At 39.0% G+C, this 13,302-nt stretch overlaps 1 protein-coding gene and 1 long non-coding RNA gene across 2 annotated transcripts in view; one reads left to right on the top strand and one right to left on the bottom strand.

Moving 5' to 3' along the window:
• The window catches only part of LOC117311584 (uncharacterized), a 23,117-nt gene that overhangs the window by 3,581 nt on the left and 6,234 nt on the right, over nt 1–13,302 (top strand). Inside the window, exon 3 of the long non-coding RNA XR_004525800.2 lies at nt 11,736–12,549. This is a non-coding gene — a long non-coding RNA (uncharacterized lncRNA). The remainder of the gene's footprint in view (nt 1–11,735; nt 12,550–13,302) is intronic.
• KGD4 (alpha-ketoglutarate dehydrogenase subunit 4) lies at nt 223–12,405 on the bottom strand. The gene is made up of 4 exons (XM_019929922.3): nt 12,274–12,405; nt 3,062–3,125; nt 1,689–1,876; nt 223–814 (listed from the first exon to the last, which is right to left on the bottom strand). Exons 1-4 carry the CDS (start codon nt 12,313–12,315, stop codon nt 797–799), a joined length of 312 nt encoding a protein of 103 aa, XP_019785481.1. The 5' UTR covers nt 12,316–12,405; the 3' UTR covers nt 223–796.

The following is a 13,302-nucleotide window of genomic DNA, read 5'->3' as shown; positions in this document are numbered from 1 at the left end:
ATTTGTACACATGATCACAATCAAAACAGTAAAATAAACCAAAGAACAAGACTTTCTTAACACCCCTAAAAACATAGTAACTTAAAATTTCTGGTCAAATGTTATTCCTATGCTATATTCATTTTGATCTCTTATTCTCCATTTGATACTGACATTTTTTTCTGAACACAGGTTACATAATCTTTTGTGTTAACTCCCTAGTCTTAATACCACAAAGGCATCTGTTTTACCATGGCTGTATTTTTATTATTTAGAGTAAGATATGCTTATTGAGCCAGTTATTCTCCAGTAACGTTGTGAATGCAAAAACACTGAGAGAATTAAGAACAAATAATGGAGTCATTATTTCACTGATCCTTATCCAATTCCAGGAAAATTACTTCCAGAAAGCTGCAATTCTGCCGGATATATTCTTTCCATGTTTAAACAGAAACTGAAAGAGAAGTGAAATTATGGTAAACCTATGATTGTTCACTAGACATTGTGTACTTTTAATAGTTCAACACTGTAATGCTTGATAATTTGATTATCTGAGTAAATTAATAGGCTAACATTTAAAAATGTATACTTTAATAAGTATAAAGTATATAAACAATCAGGTAAGCTTGTGGAGAAGCTGACCAAGATACATAAATTAGGAGATACAAGTGTCCTAAATTTTCTATACTTTTTTTTTTTTACAGAAATTTTATTAAAGTTGTTTAATGTACAATTTCTCATTTGTCATTCTGGAAGTCCTTCATTGTAAAGACTCTTCTTTGTCTGATTAAACAAACAGCAGCCACATTGTCAGTGATTATTCTGGACCTCCACGCTGAAAAGGAAGTAATAAAGCAATAAGATTAGGTGTTTCATTTACAAAGAAATGTTTTCATGGCCACTATACAAATTTGAAACATTTTAATCAAATGATCTTTAGGTTTTAAAAACAATTTCAGATTTTTCATAGCTTTGGGGCACTCCTATCAATGTTATAAAGAACTTCAGATCTGAAGAGGACTCAAGGTTGACGTAGATCAATGGTCCTCAAATTTCTTGGTCCTTTACACTCTAAAAAATCAATGAGGGGGCTTCCCTGGAGGCGCAGTGGTTAAGAATCTGCCTGCCGATGCAGGGGACACAGGTTCGAGCCCTGGTCCGGGAAGATCACACATGCCGCAAAGCAACTAAGCCCATGCACCACGACTGCCCAGCCTGTGCTCTAGAGCCCGCAAGCCACAACTACAGAGTCCATGTGCCACAACTACTGAAGCCTGCGCGACTATAGCCCGTGCTCCGCAACAAGAGAAGCCACCACAATGAGAAGCCCATGCACCGCAACAAAGAGTAGCCCCCGCTTGCCGCAACTAGAGAAAGCCCACGCACAGCAACGAAGACCCAACGCAGAGAAAAGTAAATTAATTAAAAAAAAATTAATGAGGACCCTAAAGAGCTTTTTTCCATGGGGTATATATATTTTGCTATTTACCATACTATACTTCTACACATATATTCCTTCATGCACATTTACTGAGGGCTCGAACATCATTTATTTCTCATAGTCCAGGCCTACATGACCATCCCTGTCTTAGCTATGGACACACCTTGACAAGACAATGGGAAGAACATGGAAATCAGCAATATGAAACTCCAAAGCCAATAACGTTGAGGTGTTTTCCACAGTATTGGGATAAAGAGCAACAACGTACTTGGATAAATTCAATTTCTTCTTGAGATACAAGTTTCCTTCTGTACTTCTGAGGTAAAGTTTTTATTAACTCTGCAGTGTCTGGTGGACCCGGATGCATCAGCCAGTCTGGCGATTTACTTCCCTTAGAATGCTGTGAAATTGAAGAAGAGTGAGACGGTAGTCCTGCTGATCTCAGAACTTCTGACACTGAAATTAAAAAAAACAAAAAAATAGAGGAATTGTTCAGTGTCTTAAAATACTATTTTGAATTATCTATCATTAAATAATCAAGTTATTCTTTTTTTTTTTTGCGGTACGCGGGCCTCTCACTGTTGTGGTCTCTCCTGTTGCGGAGCACAGGCTCTGGATGCACAGGCCCAGCGGCCATGGCTCACGGGCCCAGCCGCTCCGCGGCACGTGGGATCTCCCCGGACCGGGGCAGGAACCCGTGTCCCCCCAATCCGCAGGCAGACCCCCAACCACTGCGCCACCAGGGAAGCCCTCAAGTTATTCTTAAAATGATAAGTATTACAATCCAAGAGATAAGTATTATAGAGTAACTTCGTTGGGTAGCTCTATATAGTTTCATAAAGTTCTTTTTAAAGCAAATGAGGTAGTTTTAAGTGAATGAATTACTAAATTGAAGAGTAAGTTCATAAAATAATGAAATTTCTAGGTAGTGGAGTTCAACCCGTATGGATAACTTACATTACTTAAATTTTGTCATATGGTAGAGATTACAGGTAATACCATACAATGGAGAATAAGAAAGTTGGTAAATGCAGATGAGATTTGTTTTCTCCATACTTGTTTGTCACCTATATCTTAATTTTTCAAGAGTTACAATAAGTTAAAAATATCCATACAAAATTTGTTAAAATTCTCCCTAAATTAAAGGTCAAGTATCTTATAATTAAAGACAGCTGACAGAGCAGTAAGAGAAAAACAGAACTTGTTCAGAATCTTCAGTTACTGTAATAGGCAATGATTGTTAAGTTCTAAGGCAATCCAAGAAATATTTACTGCCTCAATGAACAGATAAATCAGTGAATGAAAGAAAAGGTTAGCTGGGAGAGAAATATAGGAATGGTGGTTATTCATCATAATCTCTGCAAATATAAGCATGGGACATTCTTCTGAAGGACAGAAGGTGGAACAAAAATTCCCATATATAAACACAGTATCATTAAAAATTCAGAAATACCTATTGTCAAGTTACTACTTTTTTACAAGGAGGTAATAGAAAGTTAGTTAATGCAACCTAACATACCATTGTGATCTAAGCTACCATTGCCTACCGGATTCTAAAATGAGAAATATTGTGTATAATAGAATATTCATGTATAAATCTGCATGTACATATCCTTTTAGTATAAATAAACTACAGCTTACCATTGGGTTTAGGATTGTCTCTTCTGTCAGGGAACCTTATTAATGGAGTATGTGGCTTGACTACCTAAAGGAAAAATAAAATGCATGAAAAAGAAATGAAGCACTAAAATAACCTCATTTACTACATAAGAAATAATCTAATGAACCTCACAAGCAGATGCCTTTGTTAAAATAAAATAACTTAGTACCTGACAGCGACTTTAAATTTTACTATTTTCAATTTTACTCTTTCCCAACAAGGATAGCTAGTCTATGAACTATTATCTGATATTCATAAGAACTTTGTACTTTATACATCACAAGATATTTTACTGTACTGCCTACTGACCTCAAAACAACCCTATAAGGTGACAAGGATTTTATGTTGCATGACTTCTAAATCACCCTGCTGATTGGTAAGAATTGCAAGTTTCCTGACTTGTAGTGAGTGTTGTTTCTCTACTATGTTAATACCTAGTGGTTTAGATAGAATAGGATAAAAAGCATATTGAAAATTAGGTAATCAAAAGAATACTTTTTCTGACTATAAAAGTAACCCATGTTCTGTGTAAAAAATTTGGAAAAAACACAGAAAAGCACAAAGAAGAAAACACCATCTATAAGCCAAAACCCACATAAAATAGACTTAAACATTTGATAGCCCTTGACTTCAGCCTTTTTCCTATACCCATAGAAATACATGTATTTAGAACACTGTTTTTAATAAGATATTTGAAGAGTATTAATGTTTTATCCCTAAAATTCCAGTTAATGCTACAGAGGAGCTTAAGCAGAACTTTCAGTATGAAATCTTCTGAATATATATAAAATGCTGAGACTCTAATAAACAGAGTACTATTTTTTACTAACGTAATCTGTAAGTTGCTGTGTAACTAGTGAGACAGGTGTGTGTTTATCTGCAATATATTTGTATATATGTACTACACATTACACATTTTATATGAGTACAGAAACAAATAGGCTTGTAGGGATGGGTCTGAAAACTAACCACCATAATTCTGCTGCTGTGAGAAAATGCTGGAAGATAGTTGTCTCCCTAAGCATTAAAGCATGTTCACATCTTTCATGTTAAAAAACAAGCCTTCTCACTCCATGTAGTACCTGTTTCTTTTCATAGCCAGGCTTCTTGAAAGAGTGTTCTTTCCTTCCTATAGTCCTAAGCTTTTCAGGATAAACTTCAAACTCGCATTTGGCACACACAGGTCCATCATGATCAGGTCTCTCCCTACCTCTCTAGCCTCATTCCCCACCACTGTACCTTTCACTCCAGGTATTCTGAAGTACTTTTCACTTCCCTAACTCCTCATACCATTTCCATCCCCATTCAATCTACAGCTTGTGTGCTCTGCCACGAATCTCTCCCAGGTCCCACCCCGCTTCCATGCCTCCATTTTCATCTGACTGCTTATCTTTGAAAACAGCTCAACTGTCACTCCTCTCTAAGAAGATTCCCGATTCCTAAATCTGATTTAAAAACTCCTCCTGTGTTTCCACAGCAACCTGAACATCCTAAGAATATTGTGTAGAGGACAGTAAATGAGCCAATGATTACAGGAGAGCAAAGCTCCTGGAAAGGCAGAGATGGAAAATTAAGTACTTCTGCAGAAGTAGCCAGTACATAGTAAATGCTCAGCAAACATCTGACAAATGAGTGAATAGACCATTTGTAGGTAAGGGCTAACTGTATAGGTATGTAAGTATGTATACACACACTTAAACAAATGTACATACACCAGAGAGAAAGAATCCATTTCAACATTGCTTTTGTACACTTAAAAATATGGTTGGGCTTCCCTGGTGGCGCAGTGGTTGGGAGTCTGCCTGCCGATGCAGGGGACGCGGGTTCGTGCCCTAGTCCAGGAGGATCCCACATGCCGCGGAGCGGCTGGTCCTGTGGGCCATGGCCGCTGGGCCTGCGCGTCCGGAGCCTGTGCTCCGCAGCGGGAGGGGCCACAACAGTGAGAGGCCCGCGTGCCGGGGGAAAAAAAAAAAAAAAAAAAAAGGTAATATGCCCATATACATTAAATTCCCACAGCTTGGTATCCCCCCTTTTTAAGAGAAAATTTTAAAAATACATAAAAGTAGACAGAGTAGTATAATAAACCCTGATAAACACATCACACAATTTCAACAGTAATCAATCTTATTTCATCAACCCTTCCCCCATTAAACAAATCCCAGTCATCTCATCTCATCTGTTAATACCATCTACATGTATCACTAACAGAAAAGGATTTGGTTAAACCATAGTCCCAATACTTTTCCCACACTTAACAAAAATAATTCTTTAATATCATCTATTATTTAGCTATGCTCAAATTTTCCTGTCTCAAAATTGTCTTTTTTAAACTCTAAATGTAAATACAAAGAGAAACAAATAAGTCTGTCAATTAGTTGACCAGCTTATAACTAAGGAAAAAAAAGGAGCTAATCCAAATAACTCTCACAGTGCTTGGACTATATACCTTCAGTCTAAAGACAAAAAGAAATACAAAGAAATCTTGAACTTTTTACTTAGTAGGTTGGTTGTATAGATATAGCTATACATTTTGTATATATTGTAGGACTAAGCAAATGAGTATATACATATATTGATGTTTGTGGAAGGCAGGGATTTCCCTGTGAGAGAAAGAACATATAAATATGGGATGAGGGAAGGCAAGGAAGAATACTGTAGTGTTAAGACTGGAATCTGAGGGAATCAGCAGGAAGTCAGGATAAATGCCATGAGTTTATTCAACCAGCCCCCTGTTATTTTGGGTTGTTAATTTGAGTCATTTCCAATCTTCTTCCAGTTCTCCTATACCACTGGGCACAGCCCCACTCACCCCAGCCCCTAGCCTTCCTCACTGTGGACATCTCCCACCAGAGTATTCTATTTGTTACAAATGATGAAACTATATTAACACGTCATTATCACCCAAAGTTTTACATTAGAGTTCATTCTTGGTGTTGTATGTTCTATGGGTTTTGACAAATGTACAATGACATATTCACTATTATAGCATCTTCTGTGTTCTGCCTACTCACCCCTTCATTCCCCAATCTCTGGCAACCACTGTTTACTGTCTCCACAGTTTTGCCTTTTCCAGAATGTCATGCAGATGGAATCATACAGCATGTAGCCTTTTCAGATTGGCTTCTTTCATTTAGTAACATGCATGTATGTTTCTTCCATGATTTTTCCTGGCTTGGTAGCTTGTTTCTTTTTGAAATAACATTATAAATTATATTTGTATAATATACAAATATATAATTATATAATAATATAATATTACAATAATATAATTTGGGTTGAGTAATATTACATTATCTGGATGTACCACAGTTTATTTATCCATTCACCTACTGAAAGACATCTTGGTTGTTTCCAAGTTTTGGCAGTTATAAATGAAGCTGCTATAAACATCCATGTGCAGGTTTTTGTTCGGACGTAAGTTTTCAATTCATTTGGGTAAAAGTGCGATTGTTCAACCATATGGTAAAAGTATGTTCAGTTGTGTAAGAAACTGCCAAACTGCCTCCCGAAGTGGCTGTGGCACTTTGCATTCTCCACAGCAGTGAATGAGAGTTCCCATTGCTCCACCTCCTTGTCAGCATTTGGTGGTGTCAGTATTCTGGGTTTCAGCCATTCTAATAGGTATATAGAGGTGTCTTACTGTTGTTTTAATTTGCAATTAATTCCCTAATGACTATGATGTTGAACATCTTTTCATATCATTGTCATCTGTATATCTTCTTTGATGAGGTGTTTGTTCAGCTCTTTTGCCCATTTTTTAGTCAGGCTGTTTTCATTGTTGACTTTCTTTTTTTTTTCTTTTTTTTTTTTTTTTCTGGTACGCGGGCCTCTCACTATTGAGGCCTCTCCCATTGCAGAGCACAGGCTCTGGACGCACAGGCTCAGCAGCCGTGGCTCACGGGCCCAGCTGCTCCGTGGCATGTGGGATCTTCCCGGACCGGGGCACGAACCCATGTCCCCTGCATCAGCAGGCGGACTCTCAACCACTGCGCCACCAGGGAATCCCCATTTTTTTAAATATAAATTTATTTATTATTTTTGGCTGTGTTGGGCCTTCGTTGCTGTGCGCGGGCTTCCTCTAGTTGCAGGTGAGCGTGGACTCCTCATTGCGGTGGCTTCTCTTGTTGCGGAGCACGTGCTCTAGGGCGTATGAGCTTCAGTAGTTGTGGATCGTGGGCTCTAGGGCACAGGCTCAGTAGCTGTGGTGCATGGGCTTAGCTCCTCCATGGCATGTGGGATCTTCCCAGATCTGGGCTCGAACCTGTGTCCCCTGCATTGGCAGGCAGATTCTTAACCACTGTGCCACCAGGGAACTTTTAAGAGTTCTTTATATATCTTGAATAACATCCTTTATTAGATATTCTTTTTGCAAATATTTTCTCCCAATCTGTGGCTTGTCTTCTCATTCTCTTCACAGTGTCTTTTGCAGACCAGAAATTTTTAATTTTAATGACATCCAGTTTATCAATTATTTCTTTCATGGATTGTGCATTTGGTGTTGTATTTAAAAAGTCACTGCCAAATCCAAGATCATCTAAATTTTCTTCTCTGTTATCTTCTAGAAGTTTTATAGTTTTCCACTTTACATATAGGCCTATGATCCATTCTGAGTTAATTTTTGTGAAAGGTATAACGTCTGTGTCTAGATTCATGTTTTGCAAGTGGATGTCTAGTTGTTCCAGCAACATTTATTGAAAAGACTATCTTTTCTCTATTGCATTGCCTTTGCTTCTTTGTCAAAGATCAGTTGACTATCCTGTTATTTCTACCTTTCTAAGTCTCTTAGTTTTAGCTGTGCCTCATATATAGCATAGCATTGATTATTCATTTGTTGGCCAATATGAAAATACTTTTAAAAGGGCAGTTACACCATTTGAATTTATAGATATAACTCACAAGTTTGGTGTATTTTCTGTCATATCATTATATGATTATTTAAATATAAAGTCCTTTGTCATATGATCTTTTTCTTTGCTTTCATTTGTGGGGTTTGTTGTTTTGTTTTTTGGTATTTGGAAAGATTTGTACTTTTGTATGTTTATGTTATGTTGCTACCTTTAGATAATACTCTTAGTTGCCCGTTTCTGAGATACTATCTATTGGTTCACTATTATGAGAAAGAATGGTAGTTGATGGTAATCTCTTCTCTGCCTTCCCTCCCCATCTTTTACTACCATTTAATAACCAGAGGCAATTAGCAAGTTTATTCTACCTTCTGTATACTCTTCCCCTTATTCCCTCCATTTTAAAGTTTTATTAGATCTATACTGTCAAAAAAAATAATATTACCAACAAGTCTTTCTCCCTTATCTGCATTATTTAGTCTTAGTTCTATAGTTAAATACATTCAGTGCTTACATCCAGTTCCTATATTAAAACAGCCACAAGTACAAATAAGTATTTCTTAGTTGTCTGAAGCTCATTCTCTGTGAGAGCTGTAAGAAGAGCTTCAGGGAACAATATTCCCTGAGTTATTAAAGGTTAAGAAGAGTTTGTGGCCTTTACACTTGAAGGTCAGTGTAGCTAGATAAAGCTTTGGTTCACATTTTCTTTAACTACCTTAAATATGTTATCCACATGTTTTCCTTAATGAAGTATTATTGTTGAAAACTCTGATAACTTCCATTCTCTTTTAAGTGCTTGGTCTTGTCGCTTGGATCACCAAATAATTTTTTCTTTAAAATTTAATGATTTTACTAGAATATACTCATTAATCAAACATACTGGATCAAATCTACAAGGTATAACTTTAAGTTTTCTTTTGTATCAGGAAAGTTTTATTAAATTATAGGTTTTGAGACTTGGTCAACTCTATCTACTGTCACTTTTTCATAGACTACTTATTACACAAAAGTTGCATCGTCTCGTCTTTATCGTCTCTATGATTTTCTCTGAAACCCTTTCACCTTTTTTCATTATCAGTGATTTCTTTTGGAAACTATTATTCTATTAAGGAATCCACTTCTATGATTCACGAAGCCCAGGCAGAGTTAACAGTGACGAGTTCTGGAGGTAACACTCCACCCTGGACTTTCTGGTTATAACCACCATCTCCTCTCTCTACCTCAACTGAAAACCGAGCCTCATGAGGCCTCAATCCCTGCCCTCCTGTTCGTGGAAGATGCCAAAGCCAACTATGTAAGAGGCTTTTTTAGAGGAGAAGACAACTCTTGTCTTCTCAGAAGACAAACCCTCTACTTTGCTTTATAAGGCAGATAGCAACCCCAAACCACAGACAGGCTGGGACCTGCCTAGGCCTCAATCATTATCTGTGACTTTTAAAAAAAATCATTGTTCTCCTTTCCTCCACTATTTCCTTTAGCAAAACTTCCAAGTTGCCTATTGACCTTTATATTCTTTCCAGTTTAGCATCTATTCCTGAAAGGTTCTTTTCTTTTACTCTTAATTCTTTACTGAGTTCAGAACTGTACCATCCCTAAAATCTTAATCTAAAATCTAAACTCAACTACAACCTTTTAACTTACAACTCTCTTCTCTGTTATTTCCCACCATCAGTTCCAGCAAGCCCTTCATTTCCTTTATCGTTCCCTTTTCTCCCAGTCAATTGGTTCCATCCTGACTTTACTTCCTTTCTCATCTAGCCTAGAACCTACAGTCCATTCAAAAACCTCTTAGCACTCTCAACTGCCTTGCTGGAGGTTTATTTTCACCTCACCTGTAAAGCTCAAACCCTGAATTAATCCAACCACTTACCTTCTTCCCCTGTGTCTCATGCAGCCAAACGATTTCCTGAATGATGAACTATCTCCTTTCTACTATCGCATCATCCCAAACATATCAAATATATACTGCTTGGCATTTATTTTATTATTATTATTTTTAAATAAATGTATTTATGTATTTATTTTTGGCTGCATTGGGTCTTCGTTGTTGCACGCGGGCTTTCTCTAGTTGTGTTGAGTGGAGCTACTCTTCGTTGTGGTGCGTGGGCTCCTCATTGCGGTGGCTTCTCTTGTTGCGGAGCACGGGCTCTAGGCGCACGGGCTTCAGTCGTTGTGGCACACGGGCTCAGTAGTTGTGGCTCAGGGGCTGTAGAGAGCAGGCTCAGTAGTTGTGGCGCACAGGCTTAGCTTCTCCGCAGCATGTGGGATCTCCCTGGACCAGGGCTTGAACCTGTGTCCCCTGCACTGGCAGGCGGATTCTTAGCCACTGCACCGCCAGGGAAGCCCCTGCTTGGCATTTAGCAGGCATTTAATGAACACTTATAAATTACTCTTCTGAAATTACTTTTGAATACCCTGTGGTCCAGCCAAATCCCTCTACTTAATGGTGACATTATGCTTTGTGAAATCCTATCAGTTTGTGCCAGGCTGTTGAAATACTACTCTTTCTTAAAGACACCAATCAACAGCCAAGTTCTAAGCTCTGTGGAGGCACCATGTATTGTCTTGTTGGCACTGCAGTCTCAGCACTGAGTATAGGCCTGGCACAGAAGTACTCAATACATTTTGCTAATGTTAACATGTAATTATTACATAATGTCAGCACATACTGCTTTGTATTATGAACCTGAATACAAGTCTTTGCAGCTTTGTTAAAAGGAGACAGACCATTTCTTACTGTATACCTCACAGCATCTTTTTTATTGTTGTTGCATATATCAATAGTAAGTTCTTTATTATTGCTGTGTACTGTTCCATTTTAACAAATCTACCACACCTTATCTTGCTAATGGACATTTGGATAATTTCTGGTTTAGGGGTTATTATTAATAAAGCAACTATGAACATTTTTATATAGTTTTTTAAATAGGTATATGCACTCATTTCTCTGGGATATAAACCTATGAGAAAAACTGCTTGGACATAGGGTAGGTATGTTTAACTAGTATTAGAGGCCCACAAAAGTTTTTCAAAGTGACTGTACCATTTTATATTCCCACTAGCATTGTATGAGTTTCAGGTGCATCATGTTCTCATCACCACTTGGTATTGTCAGTCTTTTAAATAATTTTGGTGGGTGTGGTAGTACTTCCTGGTTTTAATTTGCATTTTCCTGGCAAATAATGATGTTGAGTATCTTTTCACTGGCTTAGTGCTCATTTGAATATCTTGCTTTGTGCAATATCAAGTTTTTCTTACCCATTTTAAAAACTGGGCTATATATTATGGATATATATAATTATCTATTATGGATACCAGTCCTTTGTCGGATGTTCTCCTGTCCTCACGGCACCTTTAACGCTCAATAACTACCCGCTGAATGAGTAAGTGAGGATCATTCGTTGCAATGGGAGCAAAGACTGGGATCTAGGATTCTCTTTCAGAGCGAAATAACTTTAAGAAAAGGTCTTTTAAGAGATGTGCAAAGGGAAATGCACTTCTCGTGTCAAAGTTAAAAGGTAATTGTACAATAATATACTTTAAGAGTTGAAAAAAACTCGTGTAAAGCAACCACAAAAGTGGAGATTGTCGCCCATTATATACCAATTTTACCTCTCCTATTTAAGCTAGAGGTCACAGCTGGAGAAGCAAAAACAAAAGCTGTCAGGAGTTAGTAACTGATGTGTGGATTAACAATAAAGTTCCTCTAGCGCCAATCTAAATTCAGGGGAAAAAAGCTTAGGAAACCAACACTAAGACATATATTACAGATAAACTTAAATATGTATTTTTTCCATTCTGCCCCATCCAGCCTGTAACCAGACGCTGGTTGGTGGGGGAGAACCCGCCTCCGGCGAAGACGCAGCCCGCGGGGCCAGTTCTCTGGCCATTCCCAAGACCTTGAAGGGACACCAGGTCAGAAGCAGGGTTCGCTTCCTTTCACTCACCGCTACCGCCTTCCTTCCGATTGGCTGATCCGCGACAACACAGACAATACTGGTCGCTGATTGGCCAGGATATTGCCAGGACAGCCAAACTGCAGACTCCTAACAGGCTAACGAGGTCCCGGTGGAGGGCAGTCCAGGGACTTCGGAACAGCTATGTGCCTACCTGCTGAGATGCACTCCCGCGGCCTGGCTCGAACCCTCAGCTGCGGTCCCCGGCTCACTGCCCGACCCAACGAGCTCAAGGTCCAATTCTCACATACACCCCGGGAAGCCGCTGCTGGCCCTATGCAGGGCCGTGGTCACCGCGCAGTCTCCACCACCGCCTTTCCTCCCCAGCGCCGGTGCTACAGTCAGCACCATCCCTACTGCCTACGGCGCGGAAAGGCAACCGAGTCTCCTTACCTGAACGACCCTGCTGGCAGACGCCATCTTGCTGCCCATCATGACCCCCGAGAGGGGCAGCTTCCGGGGCCCTGGCGAGCAGCGGCTATAACAGGAGTCCTGGGCGGCTGGGGGCGGGCTCTACCTGTGACGTCACGGAGGAGGAGCGGGCGCTCGGGAGAGACCCTCCTCCACTGCGGAGCTAGCCCCACCCACTTGTGCCTGACACCGCCCCTCCTCTCTTCCTGCCTGGGAACTGACCCAGGTGTTTCCCATTGCTTCGTTTTGCAGACGAAGGTTTGTGGTATTGTATTTATTTTGTTCACCGGCCTATGAGTGATCTGGGACCATTTCTTCTCCAGATAGGCAGTTTCCAGTTTCAGTGTAGTCCAAAATTTAATCTGAAACCAAATAAGTAATATAAATTCTTGTGGCTTCCTAAAACGAACAATCTCGTTAAAGTTTAGGAGTAAGAAGCAAGCTCAGAAAGAGTGGTCAGTTCCGGGTCTACACAAGGCCACCTCATACTCCGTTGCTTATTATTTTTTTTTTATTGTAGTTGTTTTACAATGTTGTATTAATTCCCGTTGCTTATTAACATTTCTCGATTTGGTATTCTGATTCCTTTCTCTACCATTAGTCCTGATATTAAACTACTGCCTACTTGGAGTCTGAGAAAACTCAGAAGTTCAAGTTTTTCTTTTTGAAACATGAGCCATCCATGTCATTCCACCACGTTATATTAAATTCTATGGTAAATATTAATGTTTACAATGTTAAAAATTTTTTAATACACAACATGTTGCAGCCATTTAACTTTGTAGGTAATGCAGCCTTACACTATTGTAAATATTTAGAGTGACAAATTTGTTTTGATGATCTAGGTCAATGGTTTCTAAATCTAGAGGGTTATTGAGCCTAAATATGGGCCCTTCTGATTCAGTATGTGTGTGGAGGACACCAGGAATCTTTTTTTTTTTAAAGCTTTCAAAGCTTGTTTTAGCAGCACATATTCTAAAATCAGATTGATAAAGTGGTTAAATGGGCAAA

Source organism: Tursiops truncatus, chromosome 3 (genome assembly GCF_011762595.2).
Source record: "Tursiops truncatus isolate mTurTru1 chromosome 3, mTurTru1.mat.Y, whole genome shotgun sequence".
In the NCBI taxonomy this organism is placed as follows: domain Eukaryota; kingdom Metazoa; phylum Chordata; class Mammalia; order Artiodactyla; family Delphinidae; genus Tursiops; species Tursiops truncatus.
This window is presented reverse-complemented; position numbering and strand designations above follow the sequence as displayed.

Bases quoted from the DNA above. Each gene is read 5' to 3' on its own strand.
- KGD4 (XM_019929922.3), bottom strand. From the start codon at position 12,315: ATGATGGGCAGCAAGATGGCGTCTGCCAGCAGGGTCGTTCAG. The intron at 3,126-12,273 runs GTAAGGAGACTC...TTTTTCCTTTAG, and splicing joins CTGCCAGCAGGGTCGTTCAG to GTAGTCAAGCCACATACTCC. The intron at 1,877-3,061 runs GTAAGCTGTAGT...TTTTAATTTCAG, and splicing joins AGACAATCCTAAACCCAATG to TGTCAGAAGTTCTGAGATCA.